The 20,504-nt window shown below is 47.9% G+C and overlaps 1 protein-coding gene across 2 annotated transcripts in view; it reads left to right on the top strand.

The window, feature by feature from the left end:
- The window catches only part of MYO18B (myosin XVIIIB), a 235,791-nt gene that overhangs the window by 203,344 nt on the left and 11,943 nt on the right, over positions 1-20,504 (top strand). For both annotated transcript variants that reach the window (XM_060122034.1, XM_060122033.1), the window contains 2 exons: positions 7,962-8,006; positions 9,288-9,425. In XM_060122034.1, coding sequence (XP_059978017.1) covers positions 7,962-8,006; positions 9,288-9,425 — 183 coding nt within the window. The remainder of the gene's footprint in view (positions 1-7,961; positions 8,007-9,287; positions 9,426-20,504) is intronic.

Here is a 20,504-nt window from a genome sequence, read left to right as displayed (position 1 = left end):
ATTTTGCTCGTATAAGTCATGTACTTTATACCTCGATAGGAGGCCGTGAGCACATTCTCTCCTTGATGCAGCCCTGGGCTGGTGACAGCTGCTCAGCAGCGTGTAGCCTCCGACTTTCCCATGAAGATGTTCATTCTCAGCATCAGTGTGACAGAGACCCAGTGGACTTGCCATGTTCTAGCCTCTAAATCAAGGGCTTTATCGCAAACGTCCTCAGTTTGTGCAAAAATGGCTCCCACGCAAACATTGTAAGGATTTCTGCCACGCCCTGCGGGTTTCCACAGCTGCCAAATTGCTGGTGAAACGGCTGATACTGATGCTGCTTCCAGCTCAGGGTCACATTCAAGAACCCCCTCCGCCTCCCCTCCTCCAGTTTTATTAGTGTCATAACAGAACTAACATCTGTAATTACAAACCCCTGGCGTCAGTATTACCCGCTCGATGCTTGGCTGGCCTCTCCGTTAATAGAAATGCTAGGACTTTTGCATTAATCATAATGGGAATTAATGGCTGTATATACTAGTATTTTGTGTTCTTTTGTGTGTGTGTGAATGAGCAAAACTTTTAAACCATTTTTACTTGCATAACAATAGATTGCTTTTCTAATAAACAATAAAAATTCTAAAAATAACAAGATTGGAAAGAGGCAGAGAGTCCGGGCTTGGAGGTGCAGGGACACGCTGGACAGAAGGTGTGACAAAGAACAAGAAGCACGTTCTCACCTGGCACATGAGGTCCTGGCAGTGAGGTCACAGGTGGTTACAGACATCGCTCTGGTCTCTGTTTACAGGGGGTCCCCTCAGGCCTTAAAGGGACCCTGCCTGCACCCTCCTCCTAATAGGAGATATTTTTATCTGTCTTTGCTCCAGGTGACAAGCCTCGTGCTCACCCCCTGGTTCCCATCCAGCTTTTCTGAGCTCTAGTCCCTGGGCCCCCAGGGATCCAATCTGAACCCTAGCTTTCTGTCTGCATTTTCATGATCTTTTGTCTCTGGGGCTTTACATCTTCGTCTCGCCTGGACGTCTGGTGCCTTTTCCTCATTTGAATCTCCAGTGTCCGCCCAGTACCTGACTCATGCTTCCCGACACTGGAGGGGCCCTCACCTGTGTCTCAGCGTTGTGCGAGGGGTGAAATGATCATAGAACCCCAGGTGTGAAGAAATGCATCTTGTACCTGGAAGAGCCCAGGCGATGCATGGGGTTCTTGCAACTGGAAGTGGAGGCAGCTTGAGGAGGGCGCAGGTGCTGCATTTCAGCCAGCCTCATTTCCAGTCAGGGATCCAGCGGTTCATGTCTGCAGGACCTTCTGTGGGTTATTCAACCTCTCTGAGCCTCAGTCTCTTCATTTGTAAGACGGGTTGATAATAAGAAGTAAGTGAAAGAATCTGACCCAGGTTTAGTGCCTTTTACCTGGCAGGGGCTCAGCGGTCATCAGTTCCATTCATTCATTCATGTGATTGATTCTGCGTGGTCCACACCAGACACTGCGCCGAGTGTCTGTCTTATTCCACTCTTCTTGTTATCATGTTTCTCCATCTTAGCAATACAGAGAGATTGAATAACTTGCCCAAGGTCAGGCGGAAGTTAAATTCCTGAGGGAGTAGTGAGGGAGGAGAGCACAGATATGGTCTCTGCCTTCGTGGAACCCACATTGTGATGAGCGAGCGTGTGTGCGCGCGTGTGTGTGTGTGTGTGTGTGTGTGTGTGTCCCCGCCCATGAATACGGTGGACAGACTGACGAATAAAATGCTGGGATACAGTAGGAATTACAAAGACAGAGAACGCAGAGCTCTGATGAATAACACAGGAGGTAGACATGGCCTCTCTGAGAGGAAGAACTGAACTGAAACCTGGATTAAAAGAAGGAGCCAGGGCTTCCCTAGTGGTGCAGTGGTTGAGAGTCCGCCTGCCGATGCAGGGGACACGGGTTCGTGCCCCGGTCCGGGAAGATCCCACATGCCGCGGAGCAGCTGGGCCCGTGAGCCATGGCCTCTGAGCCTGCGCGTCCGGAGCCTGTGCTCCGCAACGGGAGAGGCCACAACAGTGAGAGGCCCGCGTACTGCAAAAAAAAAAAAAAAAGAAGGAGCCAGACGCGGGAGCTCTGGAGAAAAGTGAGTCAGGGCAAATGAGGAATGTTCTAGGAAGTGAGGGTTGACCAGTGTGCCCGAGTGAGATCAGTGGGAACGAAAGGCTCTCTTCCTCTTGCTCCTTCCCTCTCTCCCACCTGTCTTCCCCTTTCGAAGTGGCCCATGGAAGCCCACCGTGTCCCCGTGAAGCGCCCCCGAACCCCGGGCAGGACTGACGGGCACCATCTGTGGGTCCACCATGGAATGAGAACGTGGGGTTTCTTGTTCAGAATCGGTTCAGAATTCCAGGCAGTCACAGCAGAGTGTCACACCAAGCACAGGCCCCTCTGGGCACGGACTGTAAGCCTGTGAAGCCAGCCCTGAGCCCAGGGTGGTTTTCGGGAAGCATCTCCTAATGCCCAGTAGGCCTCGGTCCTGACTCGCTGTCTTGTAACTTAGATTTGGAACTTCCACAGAGCGTGGGTTTCAATAATAGCATAGGAGTGGGGGAAGACTGGGGGAAAGTGGCCACAGAGAAGCCTCAGCACTTCTCAAGTCTCAATTTCAGAGGATTAGTGTCACGCAAACCACGCTGTCTGGCCGCAGCACAGCTAAATTGGTTATCAACAATGCAAAGAAATATAGCGCGCCACTGGGTTCTAGAGCCGCGTGCAGAGCAGAGCCCCAGTTCCTGCCCCAGGGCCAGCCCGAGCTCCTGCCCATCCTGACGGCTCAGCCCTGCACTCCCCTCTTCATTGCCTCATCACCTGGGGAAAGAGGGTTGGATTGGAGCCTCAGGGATTGGGCCAAGGTCTGTCTCCAAACTGAGCTCTCAATTAGGATTCAAACCCACCCTGGGAGAGAGAGCGATTGGTGCTTCAGCTGGAGGTGAATTTCTTTGGGAGACTTGTTCAAATTATGAAAAGTCGCATTTCCCCATGTTGGGTATTAGATCCAAGTGTAACGGGCCTTCCAGGCTGGAAACGTGGCTACGTGCTCAGAAAGCCAGGCGGCCAGTGCGGCAGCATTTAAACGCGTACCCGCCTACACCAGGGCCCTGGCGGAGTAACTTAGACTGTGGCGTCAACCTCCTTAGATTAATGGAGAAATGCTTTCCGCTGTTCCCCCGGGCCTGGCGCCTGCTCATTACTCGTGGAGGGAGGGGTGCGGCAGCTGACAGCCCCATCTGCTCCTGGCCCAGGGTCTGCAGCTGCCCTGTCATCACCTTGGCTGGGAGTTTGGGTTGGGAGGGGGAGTGTCGAGAGGTCAGTGGATGACCCCTGACTCCTGGGTCAGCCAGGAGTGTCTCCACGCCAGCTGGCCCCATCTGAGATGAAGGCCCTGGAAAGGAGTCCTCTGTTGCTGTGTTGAGTGTAAGTTGTACATTTTCCAACATACATCCTTTTAACTTGGCTAAAACAAGGCTGCGGTGGGACAAGTAGAAAGATCTGGGTCTAACCAAAGATTGCCGCTGCCACTGAGGGCATAATTCTGAGTTAACTTACTCATCAGTGGGCCCAGGCTCTGGTCAGACTGTAACGGTCCCTGCTACGAAGTAGGACGGGCTCTGGGACTCCCCACGTCTCTTTTCCCACAACTCTCTTACCTCCTAATTTTGCTTAGAAGGAAGAGCTTAAAGCACTTCTCCGTTATTCTAAGACATCCAAGCTACATCACAGGGCCCTCATGCAGAACAGCACATTTAAGTGATGCCACAGAGGACACCTGTCTTTCTAAGCATCTTTCTAGCTTGGAAGGCCTGGATACCCAGCTAGTGGGGTTCGTGGGGAACGAGGGCTCCAAACTGCTTTATCCACTCTGGCATTACAGGGCATCGTGATCATTGTGCTAATAGTCTTTCCTGAGGACTTACTTTGTGCCAGGCCATGCAGCCTACCTGTCTCACGTACATAGTTCTCACAGCAACTCTCTGAGGTTGGTAACCATTATCACCCCCGGTTTACAGAAGAGGAAACTGGAGCTTAGAGAGGTCAAGAAACTGGCCCCAGCTCACACAGTAAGTGATGGGGCCGGGATTTGATTTCCAGGTTGACCCCATCACCCACACCTCCAGTGACTAAGCTCTGCTGTCATGTCAGACGTACCCCATCTTTCCCCTTTCTGTTGTCAAGGCCTTTGTTCTCTGCCAAGGAACTGGCCTGTCATTCTGGTGAACTTGTGTCTGTCACTGTGATGTGGTACCAGTGCGTTCAGTGTTACTTCCCAGGCAACGTTTGCATTCAGGCTGGAGTTGTCTAGCGAAGGCTGCCCTGAAAGGAATACAACAGAAGACATTTAGTAACTTCTCTTGCTCATCAGCAATCCCCCTGTCCACAAGTGCCTGGCCCAACTTCCTCTTGAAAAGTCACATGCACCAAGGCAAGAGAAAGAACCACTGACCACGTGTCAGGAGATGAGGGGAAAACCAGGCACCACATATGTTCCAGTGCTGGCTGCACTGCCAAGGAGATCAGGACCATGGACAGGTCACCTGCCCTTCCTGGGCCTCTGCTTGCCCACCCAACAGATAAACAACATCATCATCATCATCACCATCATCATCATCATCGATGAGAACCTCCCATGTTAGGGCAGGAGGTATGGTCGCGAACAGGCAAACGTGGATCTGCCTCATGGAGCTTGAAGTCCAGAGACTCTTTCTTGTGGTGGAAGGGTCAGTGGGTTTTAAACTCCTTTAAGAAGAATCCCCTCTTTTACACCAAAGCAAACTCCTATAGAAAAGTCTAGCTGAGGTTGAAGTACAGCCGTCCTCTGATCGGAGTGAGAGAGGACGTTTCCCCATGGGTGGACTCAGTGTTTGAACTTGCTCCCTTCTGAAAGGGCTCTTCCCCCAGACTAGAGACTCGTTTACTTTGGGATGTACAGTTGTGCCTGTTGAGTTAACACCAGCCTGCACCTTGGTTAGTTGCATTGTGCTCTGCAGGCATTCCTGTGCTGGGTTCAATTCAACACTGAACCAATGAAGTGGGTGAGGAAGTATGGCCAGCTGCCCAGACCTTGTCTCCTACAGAGTTCAAGGCCAGTTGCCTTAGGATTATGGAGACATTAGCTTGCCCAGGCACCCACCAGGATCTCTGGGCACACCCTCTTGTAATCAGGGTCATGGACTCCCGGGGTGGGAAATGGGCCTGAAGCCCCTCCCTCTCTATCGTCATGCCTCAAGTCCCAGCCCCACTGCGGCCCGTGTTTGTCCTTCCTCCCTGCTTGCGGGCACGAGAAACCTTGTTCCAGGTACAATTCACCCTCTCTGTTTTTAAGGCGCATGCCACACTGTTGTGAACGCTACAGCTTGGGCCGCAAGACCCTTCAGTTCTTTTGTCTTTCTATGAGCGTTTCAGAAGATGTAGCCCTGTTCACGCAAACCCCTCCCTCCGCTTCCCAGGACCCTTGCCTACCACATTTTAGCTTCGTTGGTCAGCTGGAACCAGTGTCCTTAACTGGGGTCTGTGAACTAGTAGGTCGAGGGAGGGGGTGTCCACACACGAGTTCTAGAGATTATACTCTGAACCCTCAGATACTGCACTAAAATTTGGGTCTGTGTTTGTGCGTTTGGGCAAATGGAAGTTCCATGGTCTTCATAAAAGATGCTCGTAGGGACTTCCCTGGTGGTCCAGTGAGTAGGACTCTGTGCACGCATGCTGCAGCTAACAGTCCACATGCCACAACTGAAAAAGAAGATCACGCCTGCTGCAGCTAAGTCCTGGTGCAGCCTAAATAAGTAAATAAAAATAAATCTTTTTAAAAAATGCTCATAAAAGGCCCAGGACTCCTGCTCTAGGGGCCTAAGTGCATCCTCTCCATTGCACATAATTTTTAAGCACCCAAGCATCTTGGCTCAAACGCCTCATTTCACACACCGGACACCCCGAACAGGGAAGAGAGGAGGCCAAGGCCACGCAGTGAGAACACAAGGATTCAGCTGCCTTTCCTCCCAGTCTGGTGTTCCTTCTGCAGCCCCAGTGCATAGAGCCTAAGAAGAGACTCAGGCCACCAGCAGGAATAAAGCTGGTTCTACTCACACTGTCCACTTCAGTTAAAGTTTTTAAGTATTTTTAAATAGTTTGTTTAAAAGCCGAATCAGAAAAAATTTATATAGATCCTCAAGAAGATTTAGGGTCACTCACAAAGATACTTTTATTCTATTGCAGGGGTTTTCTATTGCTGTCATAGCAAATTAGCTCAAATTTTATGGCTTATTAACTTACAGTTCTGTTCATTAGAAATCCAGTCTAATCTCCCTGGGCTAAAATCAAGGTGTCAGCAGAGCTGTGTTCCTCTGGAAACTCTAGAGGAGAATCCGTTTCCTTGCCTTTTCCAGCTTCTAGAGTTTACCCACATTCCTTGGCTTGTGGCCCCTTCCATCCTCAAAGCCAGAAATGTTGTATCTCTGACTCTTCTTCCATAGCCACGTGTCCCTCTGACCACATCTGGGAAAAGGTCTCTGCTTTTAAGGATTGGAGTCATTAGACTGGGCCCACCCCAATAATCCGGGATAACCTCCCTGTCTCAAGATCCTTAACCTTAACCACATCTGCATAGCCCTTTTTAACATGTCAGGAAACACAGTCATAGGTTCTTGGGATTAGGGATTAGGATGTTGACATCTGTGGGGTCATTATTCTGCCTCTCAAGAGGTCGTTCACAAAAGATGCTTTTTGTTAATACTGGAGAGGTCGACAAATTTTTCTTTAAAAGGCCAGATAGTAAATATTTCAGGCTTTTCAGACAATGTGGTCTCTGTTGCAACTACTCTGCTCTGCCACCGTGGAGCAAAAGCAGTAGTGGACAGAATGCAAATGAGTGGGGGTGGCTGTGTTCCAATAAAACTTTATTTATAGGAGCAGATGTGTAGGTTAGATTTGGCCCATGGCCGTCATTTACAGACCCCTCTTCTATTGGATTCACCAGGCATTCTCTGAGAGAACTTCTGCTCTAGCCTTTGCCCTGGGGCTAAAGGGACAAATATGATGTGTTCTTGGCCTGTGAGGGACTCTTTCAGTCTGGTGGGGATGAATAGGTGTTAGTAGAGACCCCAAGAGTGACTGGCCCTTGAGGGTAGGGACCAAGGAGCTGCAGGTGCATCCTTCAGAGGAAGTGACAGGGTTTCTGGGAAGGAATTGCCCAGATTTCACTGAAAAATAAAGCTGGGAGGTCCCGGCCTGAGGAACCAGGATTAAAATGACGGCTCAGGTGTCTGAGGTTTGTGGTTTGGGTGTCTACACCCGTACACTGGGTGGTTGCACTCTGGTTAAGAGCATGAGCTGAGTAGCTCTTACAGACCTGGGGGATTCAAAGCTGCATGACCTTGGACAAGGGTGTCAGCTTCCTCAACTCCAGGAGGGAGACTGGCAAGGTGGTTAGTGGGATCGTGTGTAATGCGTATTTGTTGAATCAAGGGATGCTCCCAAGACAATAGCTAACTATTGTAATTAGCTCAGAGTTTCCCAGAATGCACTGGGAAAGCCGACCACCGCATCCCCGTGTCTGATTCGCAAGCACTCGCAAAGAATATAGAGCAAATGCTCATTGACAATTATGATGCTATTAATAGCAGTACTAGTTGTACTAAAACAAGAGGAGTGGTAATGGTTGCTACCCTTTAATTAACATTGCTTGTTTGCCAAGAGCCATGCTGAGATCTTTATAAGGGTTATCTCAGTCTGCTCCACAACTCTGGGGGAGAAGGCGATTATTAGCTACATTTTACAGAAGACCACAGGAGGCTCAGAGAAGACAAGTGACTTGCCTAAGATCACACAGTGGCAAAGGTTGGAGGTGGGACTCAAACCCAAGTTTATTTAACGTCAAAGACTGGGTTCTTCCCCAGCCCCCGGCAGCACAAGGATAACAGACTCTTTCTTGTGCCTTCTTCTAGTGTCCAGACAGCAGTGGATTGTAGCGGCAGTGGCAGAAAAGAGACGTAAGTTAACCCTGAGTAGAACTGAGCCAATTACACCAAAGCCCAAGACGAGCCCCTGACCCTCTGTGTCCAGTTTGCAGAAGAAACATCCACACCCACCTGGAGAGTTATCCACAGTGCCCGCGAGAGCTCTTACTCCATAGTCATAACATATAGCCCCGGGGGTGTACTACTGAACGTCCAACTTCTCGCAGACAAAGAGAAGCCCATGACTTACCATGCCACCGTTCTCAGACACCGTCAGTGGCTCCCCGTTGCCTCAGAAGAGACTTTTTAGACTGACATTTGAGCCCTGCACATTCTGACCCTTACTTCCCCCTCCACCTGGGGCTCCTGCTTTCCATATCATCCGTGCCTTACGTACCTATGTGTGTGCTGTTCCTTCCAGGCCTGTGTAGCCAAGCCCTAACCTTCAAACAAGATGTAGCTCAACTGCCACTACTTGATTCCTTCCTTTATGCCTCCAAGAAGCAAATCAAGGCTCCCTCCTTGTCCTCCTTGGAACCTATCTTGTCTTTATCTACAGCATTGATAATTTTCTTTTACGGTTATTTATATAGATGTCTACTCTGCTAAAATGGGGTCTTGAGGGCAGGGTCAATGTTGGGTTCATGTTTATAGTTCCTTCCCATGGTGCCTGGCATAGAGTGCTCTATAAACAAACAAACAAATTTGTGTATGTATCAATGTATAAATTTATTATATATATTATATATAATATATATTTGAGTGAATATATCAACCAGAAAACATATCAACCAGAAAACAATCGTTGAATACCCAGAGCAATGAGAGGCCCACACAGGCCTCTCCCTGTGCTGCTTTCAGTAATAGGGGGCCTACAATTAAGTCTCTGTCCCCAAAGACATTCCAGCTTAGGTAGGCAAGGAGTTAAGGCCTTCACACTTGACATATTCCGTGACCATATCATTTGGTATGCAATTCAGTGCCAAACTTTACTCCAAAATTAGAGATACCTCAGCATCTATATTAGAGTGTTTATCTTCCCAAGGAAGAGCAGTGGTTATCAGCACGGGCGTTGGAATTGGGTGACCTTAGTCAAGACCCAAGCTGACCTCCCCAAATCCCGTTACTCTCATCTAGGTAAGAGATGCAGCACTGGCTCCCACCGCTCAGGGACGGTATCGTGAGCACTGATTAAAGTTATGCATGTCAGCACTTAGCACAATGCCTAGCTCATGCTAAGGGGTGACTATCTAGTTATTGCTGTTACAACTGTAGTTGTCATCATGTTGACAATATCTTGCATTCTGTTTCTAGAGATAACGTCTCCATCCTCAGCTCCCAGCCAGAGGGCAGTCTGCAGTCCTGGTTGAGTTGTACTCTGTCCCTGGCCACAGACACGGTGAGGACCCCCTCTCGACAGTCAGCCATCAGCAGCTGTATCCTCAGCCCTAGGTAAGAGTATCTCCCTGCTGCCTCTGGATGACCAATAGCTGAAAGAATCTCAGGCTTTGACGGTTGCTGTTCAAGTCTTCCATTTCCTCTGTCCTAGCCAAGAACAAGCATGGTCCAGTTTGAGGTATGACCCTGCCACTTCCTAGCCGTGTGACTTTAGGCAGACCAGTTACCCTCTCTGAGCCTTCACTTCCTCACCTGTAAAACAGGAAATAAAATTGTGTTTACTGCTCCAAACAGGTGAAATGATGAGAATCTAATACAGCCGTCCCTAAAGCACAGTTTTCCAGATGATTTTAAATAGCAGGGGGTGAACATTTTTAAAAATAGCTGTGGATTTATTATAGTTGTTTTCTAGCTAAGGCAAATCCCACTAGTTTTCCACTTATAGATAGTTTTGGATTTAAAGTTTTCTCTATAAACATATTTACTTAAAGTTTTTTGGTTTTGTTTTTCTTTTAATGGGGAGTCCATATAAAAACTGTTAGGCTGGATGATTTCCTCCTCAGAAATTTCAGCTTTGTTTGAATGTCAGAATTTTATATTTTTTTCCTACCATAGAAGGAGACACATTCAGCCACAGCCTGAGATGGGACCCTCACAAATCTATAGGACTGGCAACAATGTTGCTCCAACAGATGGGCCCCAGGGCTCAGCCTTCGCTGTAGGACTTCAATCCATCTTTCCTCTTGCTTTTCAGCTCCATTCCGCTCAGCTCGTATGGTTTTCCTTTTCAAGGGCAGCCCTCTTGTAATTAGGAGCTAATGGCCATAAATCAGAAATTATGGCTTAAGCAGATGCGTAGTTAAGATGAAATGCGCACAAATGCTTGTGTGATAACAGAGGAACCAATGTGATAAGATAGAAAGAAAAATCACAAACTAATGGCGCAAACCCAGACAACCCCTTCCTGACTTGAAATGTGTTTGCTCTGAAGCAGGGAGTTGTCTCTACAAAAAGAAAGGGGTGGAAGTTCGGGCATGTTCAGGAAATGGCAACTATCTGGCACATGTCTGCTGATAATCGTAGGCTGAAAGGTTTGATGTCGAAAATATCAAAGGGAGGCTCTGAGAATGGGGTGCGTTGGGGGAGTTAATTAAAGCAAGCTTATCTGATTACTGCTCTTAATTAAAAACAAAGACCTGTGTGGAGAAAGAGTCATGTCCTCTATGAACTCAAATGATGAGGACTTTTTCTCTCCTGATAACTGAATACCTCTGTTTTTCCCCATCAGCCAGTGTATAAGGCAGCAGAAGCAGAACTGGAGGAATGTGAGAGCTCATTAGCATAGTACCCAAGTTGCACAAGTATAATTATATTAGGCTGCATGGTAAGGAGTTATGCCCTGAGTTGCTTGGCACCCGTGTGAGCGGGAGGTGGGAGGCCGCAGTGGTTTCAGTACACGGACTGAAGTCACAGCATCTGGCCTCCAATCCCACATTCGCTCCTCTGAAGCTGCGAGATTTGGGGCAAATTTTTGTGTTTTTTTAATAATTTTTATTGGAGTATAGTTGATTCACAGTGTTGTGTTAGTTTCAGATGGACAGCAAAGTGAATCCGTTATACATATACATGTATCCACTCTTTTTTGGGTTCTTTTCCCACATAGGTCATTACAGAGTATTGAGTAGAGTTCCCTATGTTATACAGCAGGTCCTTATTAGTCATCTATTTTATATATAGTAGTGTGTATATGTCAGTCCCCATCTCCCAATTTATTCCTCCCCCCCAACACCATTCCCCCCTGGTAACCATAAGTTTGGGGCGAGTTGCTTAATTTCTCTGTTCGTGTTTTCTTGTGAGTAGATCATTGTCAGGGTTAATGAGAGGATGCACTCAGGGCCCTAGAAAGAGCTCAAGAAAATTAGCTGCTTTTATTAGTGTTGGTATCTAGTTGATGCCCAGAGTAACCCCAGGAGACTGATGTCATTACCCCCATGTCGCACAAGAGGGACCTGAGGCCGAGAGGTTAGGGAACGACTGATTGAGGCAAAGACGGCCACACCCCAGTTCCTGTAGCTGCACCTCGGGCAGCGCCTCCAGGCAGCCCTCTCTAGAGCCTAGTACCCCTTTTCCTGCCTGCTCCCCCTCCAAGTCCTCAGGCTTGTCCAGCTGCAGTTTAGAGCAGAGGGGCCTGCACCAAGGGCAGCAGTGGGGCAGGAGGCAAGAAGAGACCATAAGCTCCTTGTCAGTTTTCTTCATATTGGTGTCCCTTGGGCTGGCACACAGATGGTGCTCTATAAATGTTTGTTGAATGAATAGCTGACCATAACATCAACACTTGAGCAGAAATACTAACTGTACTTGGTCACAGCTCATCATTGACTGTGACTCAGGGTCAGAAATTTGCTCCATGTCATTCAGCAAGTAAGTGAAAGAGGCAGGATTTGAACCCAGGTTTGAACGCCTCCAAAGCCTGTATTTGTGTTTGCCACACTGCCATGACTGACTTTTATCCAGGAGGTGGATCGCTCACCTGGCAGAGTTTACTGGCAAAGAGCTGGCCTGTTACTAATATTAAAACTGTATAAGGATCCTTATTCAACATTCAACATCCATTCAAAAGATGTTTATTAAGTGCCTACTGAGTGCAAGATTCCATGGCATTAAGCCCTGAAAATTTTAAGCCCTGTCCTTGGAATACGTTTACAATTTAAAGGTTCTAGAACTTCTGAGTTCGAAGGGACCACCGGATTATTTAATCCAATTCTCTCATTATATAAATGGGAAAAACTGAGGTCTGCAGAAGGAAATATCTTACCTAAGCTTATAGTAAGGACTAACCCAGAGTTCAGGTTCCTTGACCTCCAGCTTTATAATCTGTAAATCCTTCTCCCTTTTAAGAACTTAGAATATATCTGAGAAGGCTACAGTCCTCCTGGCTACCACCCTAACCTCAGTTCCCTTCCCAAAGGTATCCATCGTCTTCAGTTTGGTGTGTATCCTTCCACATCTTTCTCTGTGTATTTATAAACATACATGTACTTGTAGCAAATACATAGCATTTTTGTGGGCTTTTAAAACACATAAATGGTATGATGTTATTTTATGTATATTATGCTCTAAATTCTTACGAAGTGCTTCTTTCCCTCAACAATATACCATGGAGATCTTTCCCTATCAGTCCACATAAGTCTATCTCATTCTTTTACATTCCTGCAGAAGAACTTTAAATGATGCCATGGGTTTACTAAACTGCAGTCTTCTTGTTTCACTTTTAGTTGAGTTCAGGATATTTGCTAGTAACCTGTAAGCCTTTTTTTTTAAAAAAAGCACACGTCCTTATGCACACGGGCAAATGATTCTCTGGGTCAAAGGGAATTTGCTTTTTAAACTTGACTAGATGCTACCAGATCATCCGGGCGTTGTTTGTGCGAGGAGGCAGGATAGCATACAAGGCTCCTGTGTGCTTCCGCACCCCCCGTATTCCCTGGCCCATCACAGGGCTCAAGATATGAGTCCCTTGGGCATTCCCAAACTTGACTGAGAAAGAAGGTCACTCTAAAAAGAGAAGAGAGAGAGAAAGCAGTCTTCTGCCAAAAAAATAAAAGCATTCCTTGTATTATTTATAAGGGGATGTCAGCACAAGAGAAATACACCTAAAGCTTTATGATTTCCAGCCCAGGAATCATGCAGCTGCCGCTGATAAATGCAAGAGCTACTGGTGACGGAGACGCTAAGTTACCTCCGTGGCCCCGGGGGAGGGAGTTCACGGGCTTGGTGGTGGCAGCCACGCTCGGCTCCGGAGTCTCTCTTGACGGCTGGCTGCGGGTGGTACCAGGGCGTCCAGGGCTGGTATGCTCTCCCCGGCCCTGCAGGGTGCCTGGCCTCTCCCTCCTGCCCTCCAGGCCATTGCCCTGCCGGAAGAGTGCTCCAGGAAAGGCTTCTCTCCTCTCCCCTCTGGGCCTCACAGCACCTCAGGCTTTCCAAGGCAGGTCCAAGCCCCATTTCTGTCTAGAGCCCCATCCCCACGTCCCACAGAACCCCAGCCTTGGTCACTCACACAGTTCTGCAGGGTCCATGCACTGATGGGCATTAATTGAACCAGCTGTTCAGATGCTGATGTCTTATCACTGGTCCGTTGTTTCTTTCATTTTACTGGACAGTTATTCCAAACCATCCTGACTTTCCTCCAGCCCTGATTCCTCACTCTAAGGAGACACCCTAAACTCCTGGTTCATTCAAAGAAAAGAAAATCATGGCCTGAACTTCTGTGGTGTCTATAAATCCATCTCTCTCTGCCCTCGTCTACCCTCCGGTCTCAGAAGATAAGATCCAGTCCTGTTCAAGTCGAATCCGTATCCCGCTGCCCCTTCTCCCCTGCAGTGTGCCCAGCATCCCCTCTCTCTCCTGCATCCTCAGCTTCTGCCTTTCTGGTTGTCCTTCCTCCACAGGTTATAAACACCTTCGGGTCCTCCCTGTTCTAACTGTGTCCTCACCCATCACCTTTCCCTTCCCTTTGGAGCCAAGCTTCTTCAAAGCAAGGCCCACATGCACCGTCTTCACTCACCTCACGTTTCTGCCTCACTTTCCTCCAGCCCTGAGCCTGCCCCCACCACTGCACTGAAACTTTTCTCACCGTGTCAGCGGCTCCCAAAGGGACACACCAGGGGACGTTCTCCAGTCTTGATCTTTTTCTGGACTTCTCTCCTGCGCTGGCCTCTGTCAGACACTTCTCAGAACTCCCTGCCTGCCCGGCCTTGTAGCTGTTTCTGCTCCTTGGAGCTCCCCAAACTTCTCCCCAGCCCCGCCAGTGCTGGGGATCACGGGATGCTGCTCTCACCTGCTGTTTTTCTCTCCACCTGGTCCCAGGCAATCCTGTTGTGATTTTAACTCCCTCACCATAAGCGGATGACCCCCAGATCTAGCCCTCCAGCTCTTACATTCTCCCAGGTTTCAAACGCGTATATCATATCTAACCGCCTACCTTTAGAAGCTCGCCACCTGGATGTCGCCCTGGGGTCTGAACCCAGCGTATCCAAGGGGAGACTCCTCCCTTTCCCCCACCAATGTCATCAGTATCATTTGGTGGTTCTGTCATCCACAGAGCCACCCAAGCTGGCGCCCTTGACTCATCTGAGGCTCTCATCCCCCGTCAGCTGATCCCTAAATCTTGTTTATCCTGCCCCTCCCCCCTTTAAGCAAATGCTTTTTTGGGGGCTGGGCTGCGCGGCATGTGGGATCTTACTTCCCCAACCTGGGATCGAACCCACGTCCCCTCTAGTGGAAGCATGGAGTCTTAACCTCTGGACCACCAGGTAAGTGGCCAAGCAAATACTCTTGACCCTTTTTGCTTCTCTCCATCCTCATGTCAGCACCTTGAAGTCAGGCTACCATCATTTCTGGTCTAGACTCTGGCAAAGGCCTTCCGACCCCACCCTCCTCTACTCCATCCTCTGAGCGTCAGCCAGGATGATCTGTCTCAAATGAAAAGCTGCTTTCGGCGGCTTCCCGTCACCTACGGCAGGAGTCAGCCAACCACCACCCACAGGCAAACTATGGCCCTTGGCCTGCTTTTGTAAATGAAGTTTTATTGGACCAACAGCCATGCTCTTGTTTTTTTTGTTTTAATTTTACATGTTCTTTATGACTGCCTTTGCATTATGATGGCAAAATTGAGTAGTTGCAACAGAGATCGTATGGCCCCAAAGCCAAAAATATATGCTGTCTGTCCTTTATAGAAAACCTTGTGTGACCTCTGCCTTACAGGATAGAACAGGATGGAATTCAGGCACCTTAGTGGGCTTCCCGTGCCCTCTGTGACCTGGGTCTTTTCTGCTTCTCTGGTCTCATTTCTCTGTATCTCTTCTTCATGCTTTGTGCCCCGAACGGTTTATGCTGCTCCCTCAGACGCTGTGCTGTTTCCCACCCTTGGTCCTGTGTCCATGGTTTTCGCTCTGACTGGACCCGCTTCCCATGTTTCTTAACCTCATAAACTCTTATTTGTTTTTTGTTTTGTTTTTTTAAATTAATTAATTTATTTATTTATTTTTGGCTGTGTTGGGTCTTCGTTTCTGTGCGAGGGCTTTCTCCAGTTGCGGTGAGCGGGGGCCACTCTTCATCGCGGTGCACGGGCCTCTCACTATTGCGGCCTCTCGTTGCGGAGCACAGGCTCCAGACGCGCAGGCTCAGTAGTTGTGGCTCACGGGCCCAGTTGCTCCGCAGCATGTGGGATCCTCCCAGACCAGGGCTTGAACCCGTGTCCCCTGCATGGGCAGGCAGACTCTCAACCACTGCGCCACCAGGGAAGCCCATGAACTCTTATTTGTGACTCAGCTCAAGTGTCACCTGCCTCAGGAGACTTCGTTGACTTCCTGGCTGGGTCACGTGCCCCTCTGCCGTGGTTCTGCAGACCCCACGATTCCCTCTCCCATAGCACTTTCCATAATATGTTAGGATCATATGTTCAGGTGTCTGTCTCCCTCATTAGGCTGTGAACCGTTTAAGGACATAAGCTTTCTCTTTTCCTTCTTACCTCAGCACCCACCACGGTGTCTAGCACGTATTAGGTGCTCAATAAACATGCATTGAGCAAATAAATGACCAGTGGATGGAAGTTAGGTGGCCTCTCTAATCACTCCGATAGGGTGATTAGAAGGATGATGCTGATATGAAGAGCCAAGTGTGGCTTTGCCAGACAGGGTAACTGTCTTGTATCGCAGAGCGAGTTGCTAGCAGCATGGAACGAGAATTTTTGGAATATAGGGGGGGAACCTGATGGTCTGGGGCTCCCTCTGTTGGGGGAGGGATGGGGAGTGTTCGAGTGTTTGGGATCCCCATTTGGTAGCCTTGGGAAGTCCAAATAAAATTGTGTGTATCCTGGTCAGAGACTTTATTTATCCCTCAGTTTCAATGACCGATCTGTCACCACATAATTAGAGATGCTGTGATTTGAATTTATTACCAAACATGGCTCTGCACTGTTGCTATTGGACTTGTACCATATTGCAGTGTGAGCGTGGAGATTATTGTATAAATTATTCTCACTCACATAATCATCGTGATTTTAATTACTGTGTAATCTTCGCTAATTACTGTTGTACGTATCATTTGCTTTGGTACTGATTTAACACAACTGCTTTTTCATTTGGCTAAAAGACGGCATTACAACTTTTCCTTTTTCAGGGAAAAATTTGCTTTCTGTAAACATTTGCAGCCCCATACTCTTGGCTTGTGGTTCTTAGTTTAAAAGCAAAAGAGGGACTTCCCTGGTGGCACAGGGGATAGGACTCCGTGCTCCCAATGCAGGGGGCCGGGGTTCGATCCCTGGTCAGGGAACTAGATCCCACGTGCATGCCGCAACTGAGAGTTCGAGTACCCCAACTAAGGCGCCCAAGCCACAGCCAAGACCCCGCACCAGCTCAACCATATAAATAAATTTTTTTAAAAAAGCAAAAGATTTAGACACCACCATCCTCCTTTGATCACCCCCCGTGGATTTTTATGTAGGATAAGGCGGGCTTGAATCAGTAAAAAGGTCTAAACTATAGGGGGTTTTTCGTTTGTTTTTTTGTCTTTTTTTGGCTGCGTTGGGTCTTTGTTGCTGTGCGCGGACTTTCTCTAGTCGCAGTTGAGCGGGGGCTACTCTTCGTTGCGGTGCGCGGGCTTCTCATTGCGGTGGCTCCTCTTGTTGCAGAGCACGGGCTCTAGGTGCAAGGGCTTCAGTAGTCGTGGCACGTGGGCTCAGTAGTTGTGGCTCGCGGGGTCTAGAGTGCAGGCTCATTAGTTGTGGCACTCAGGCTTAGTTGCTCTGCGGCATGTGGGATCTTCCCAGACCAGGGCTCGAACCTGTGTCCCCTGCATTGGCAGGTGGATTCTTAACCACTGAGCCACCTGGGAAGCCCTAAGGTATTGTCTTTCAAATAAAGTTGTATTGCTTTCAAGGAAATTCAGTTACTCTACTGCAGAAGTGGGGGCAAGGATGGGTCATGTGAGACCTGCTTAAATGATTAGATAAGACTCGTTTGTAATTAGTTCATTAATTATGTAAATGTGAATGGATGATATTTGGCATTAAAAACAGCTTGTTCTCAAAGTAGGTTAAGCATCAACTGCTAATCTTATTTCAATAGCACATTTATTTACTCGTCTCTGCATTCTTAGAACCAGAGCTCAGGATCTTTTTTTTTTTTTTTGCGGTGCGCAGTCCTCTCACCGCTGTGGTCTCTCCCGTTGCGGAGCACAGGCTCCGGACGCGCAGTCCCAGCGGCCATGGCTCACAGGCCCAGCCGCTCCGCGGCATGTGGGATCTTCCCGGACCGGGGCACGAACCTGCGTCCCCTGCATTGGCAGGCGGACTCTCAACCGCTGCACCACCAGGGAAGCCCCAAGCTCAGGATCATTTTAATCCATCCTGAATGTACTTAATGAATGAGCCTCTCATGAAACTGGTTTTATGTCTTCCTAGGACAAAAGGGTTCTTTTCAGTTTTATCAGTATTAAGAAGATTAGTGGGCAAGATGTGGAAACTGGAAGCATGGAAATTTTCAATGCAAACATACTAACCGTGGACCCAAGGCCTGAGCCAGTGAGGAGCCGGAGAAGCCTGGCTCTGTCCGGGGTTTATCTTTGGAGCCAGCATCACTCTTGGACAGGCTTCCATGGGAAGGAGGGCTGTTTTCTATCCAGAGCTCCAGGTCTTATACGACAGATCTGCAAATCTTTCAGGAATTTTGAGGCTCACCTAAGTTAGACGCAAGTTTGCGTAAAACCATTTGGATTAATCACTGGTAGTTCAGAACGTTCTTGTAGTGTCTGTGGTTCTCTAACTGAGCTAAACTTTTGTTAAGTATACTTATCAAAACATACATACTGGAAACTGCAACTTTTGAAATTTTCAAAAATTGGTCATACCTTTGTAATAACTACGAAAATTGAAACCAGACCGTTGCTAGCCCCCTAACACCTTCTTGTATCTGGTCCAGTCGTGACCTCCTCCTTACTCAAAGGTAACCACCACCCTAATTTCTGCTCTGAGTTTAGATAAGCCTATTTTTTGAACTCTCCAATGCCTTTAAGTTTAAATTTAGCTTTTCTGTTTTTCCTAAGTAGCAGTTTTCTCTGATACAAACTAGACTATCAAGCTGGATGCTGAGTGAGACTTTTCTACTCCTTTTGCTCAGTAAACATTTCTTCCTTAGTTTCCATGCCCAGGAGGACATGCAGGGTCACTCGTACTTCCCTCCAGTCATACGTTGGTGAACTGCCTTCCCCTCTAGACTATAAGCTTCCTGAATGCAAGGTTTATTCACCTCAGTGTCAGCAGCAGCTGGCGTCATGGCACTCAACAAATGATCCTGAATGGCTAAAAGGAGGAGTGGATGGATGGGTAACTTCCACTCGCCTAAAGATGCATTTTTATGATGAACTGGGTGCTGTTATGAAGAAGTCAGAGATTTTATGTGGTTATTGCCATTGTACAGTACTCAGCTGAGCTAATGTCTACGCATAGAAAGTGAAAGAAAGCATTGAACATTTGTTTAAAATCTGTTGAACCCAAGTTGAATCTCTAATCCGATTTGATTACTTTACATACCCAGTTTGTTCTTTCAGGACATGGTGGAGGTTGTATCAGAGGGCAGGCTCAAGTTTGAGAGCCAGTACTTTCCCGTCTCATCAGATTGTGAACCCCGGAGGCTCTCTCCTTCTCTGTTTTTCCAGGGGGACGATGAGGGGTTCAAACCAGATGTGGTTCCAGCTCCCTCTCAATTCTGAAGTTGATAAAATTCTCTAGAAATAAAACCAGGCTTTGGATTGGGTTTCGACATAGGAGGAATCCCCTCTCGGTTGTGTACTGGAAGTTGGTTTTGAATCTCTTGGTTTTAATCTCAGAGAAGTGGGTTTGGCTGACCCGTAAGTGGGGCTGCTGGGGTCTGAATGAAGCAGCCAGATGAGGCAGATGGAGCCTTTTGTCCCCTGTTTCTTCATTCCCACAATCCCTCATCTTTCTTTTCCTCCATTCCTTCACTGTTTCCACTCCACGAACTTCCCTTAAGGGACTCTTCTAGATCCTGGGAATTCACAGAAGAAAAATACAGTCTAGTTCAGAATTAACAGTCTTGTTGGGAGTTAAAAACAAGCCAGCAAACAATTATAGGATAGAGGCTGGGGGAGCACAGGGGCTGTAGGACCAGAGGAGACCCCTAGCCCAGCCTGGGAGGTGGGCGAAGGCTTCTGGAAGTGGCTGCGGTGGGGCTGAACATTGAAGGGCGAGTAAAAATGTTTTCTTTTCTTTCTTTTTTTTATCAGTCAATAGAATCACCCGTAAAGTGTCCTTTCCTTCCCCTTTCCCTCTCTCTCTCCTCCTTTCTCCTTCTCCTTCTTTTTTTTTTTTTTTTAAACAATGAAGGTGTCTGGGCACCATCAACTCTGCTAGCCTCCACCTTAATTTGACAGTGGGTTTTTTTTTCATATTGACTTTATTTCTATCTTTACCTTCGTCTCTACTTCTGTCTATATCTAAACACATTTTTTTTATGCCCAACAACGTGAAAGTAAGTTGAAAACATCATGACAGTTCTCCTTAAGATAATTTCACATCTTTATCCTGCGAAGAAGGACTTTTCCTAACTATTTGCACCATCATTGCAGCTAAAAAAATGAAGAAATCCACTGTATCATCCGAGATACCAACAGTCATATTAACCCAACTGTTCTGAAGTTGTATCACTGTATTTTTTGAAAGAAGAATCCTATTAAGGGCACTCATTGCATCTCGTTGTTTTGTTTCTTTGGGTCTGTCTCTTAAAAAAAAAAAAAAGTAGGGGCTTCCCTGGTGGCGCAGTGGTTGAGAGTCCGCCTGCCGATGCAGGGGACGCGGGTTCCCTGGTGGCGCAGTGGTTGAGAGTCCGCCTGCCGATGCAGGGGACGCGGGTTCGTGCCCCGGTCCGGGAGGATCCCACATGCCGCGGAGCGGCTGGGCCCGGTGAGCCATGGCCGCTGAGCCTGCGCGTCCGGAGCCTGTGCTCTGCAGCGGGAGAGGCCACAACAGTGAGGGCCCGCGTACCACAAAAAAAAAAAAAAAAGTAAATAGACTTTTTTTAGAGAACGTTTAGACTTACAGGAAAATTGAGCTGAAAG

The sequence above is a fragment of the Lagenorhynchus albirostris genome, chromosome 14, assembly GCF_949774975.1.
Source record: "Lagenorhynchus albirostris chromosome 14, mLagAlb1.1, whole genome shotgun sequence".
Classification (NCBI taxonomy): domain Eukaryota; kingdom Metazoa; phylum Chordata; class Mammalia; order Artiodactyla; family Delphinidae; genus Lagenorhynchus; species Lagenorhynchus albirostris.
Note: the sequence above shows the minus strand (reverse complement) of the source record. Positions and strands in the feature narration are given on the sequence as shown.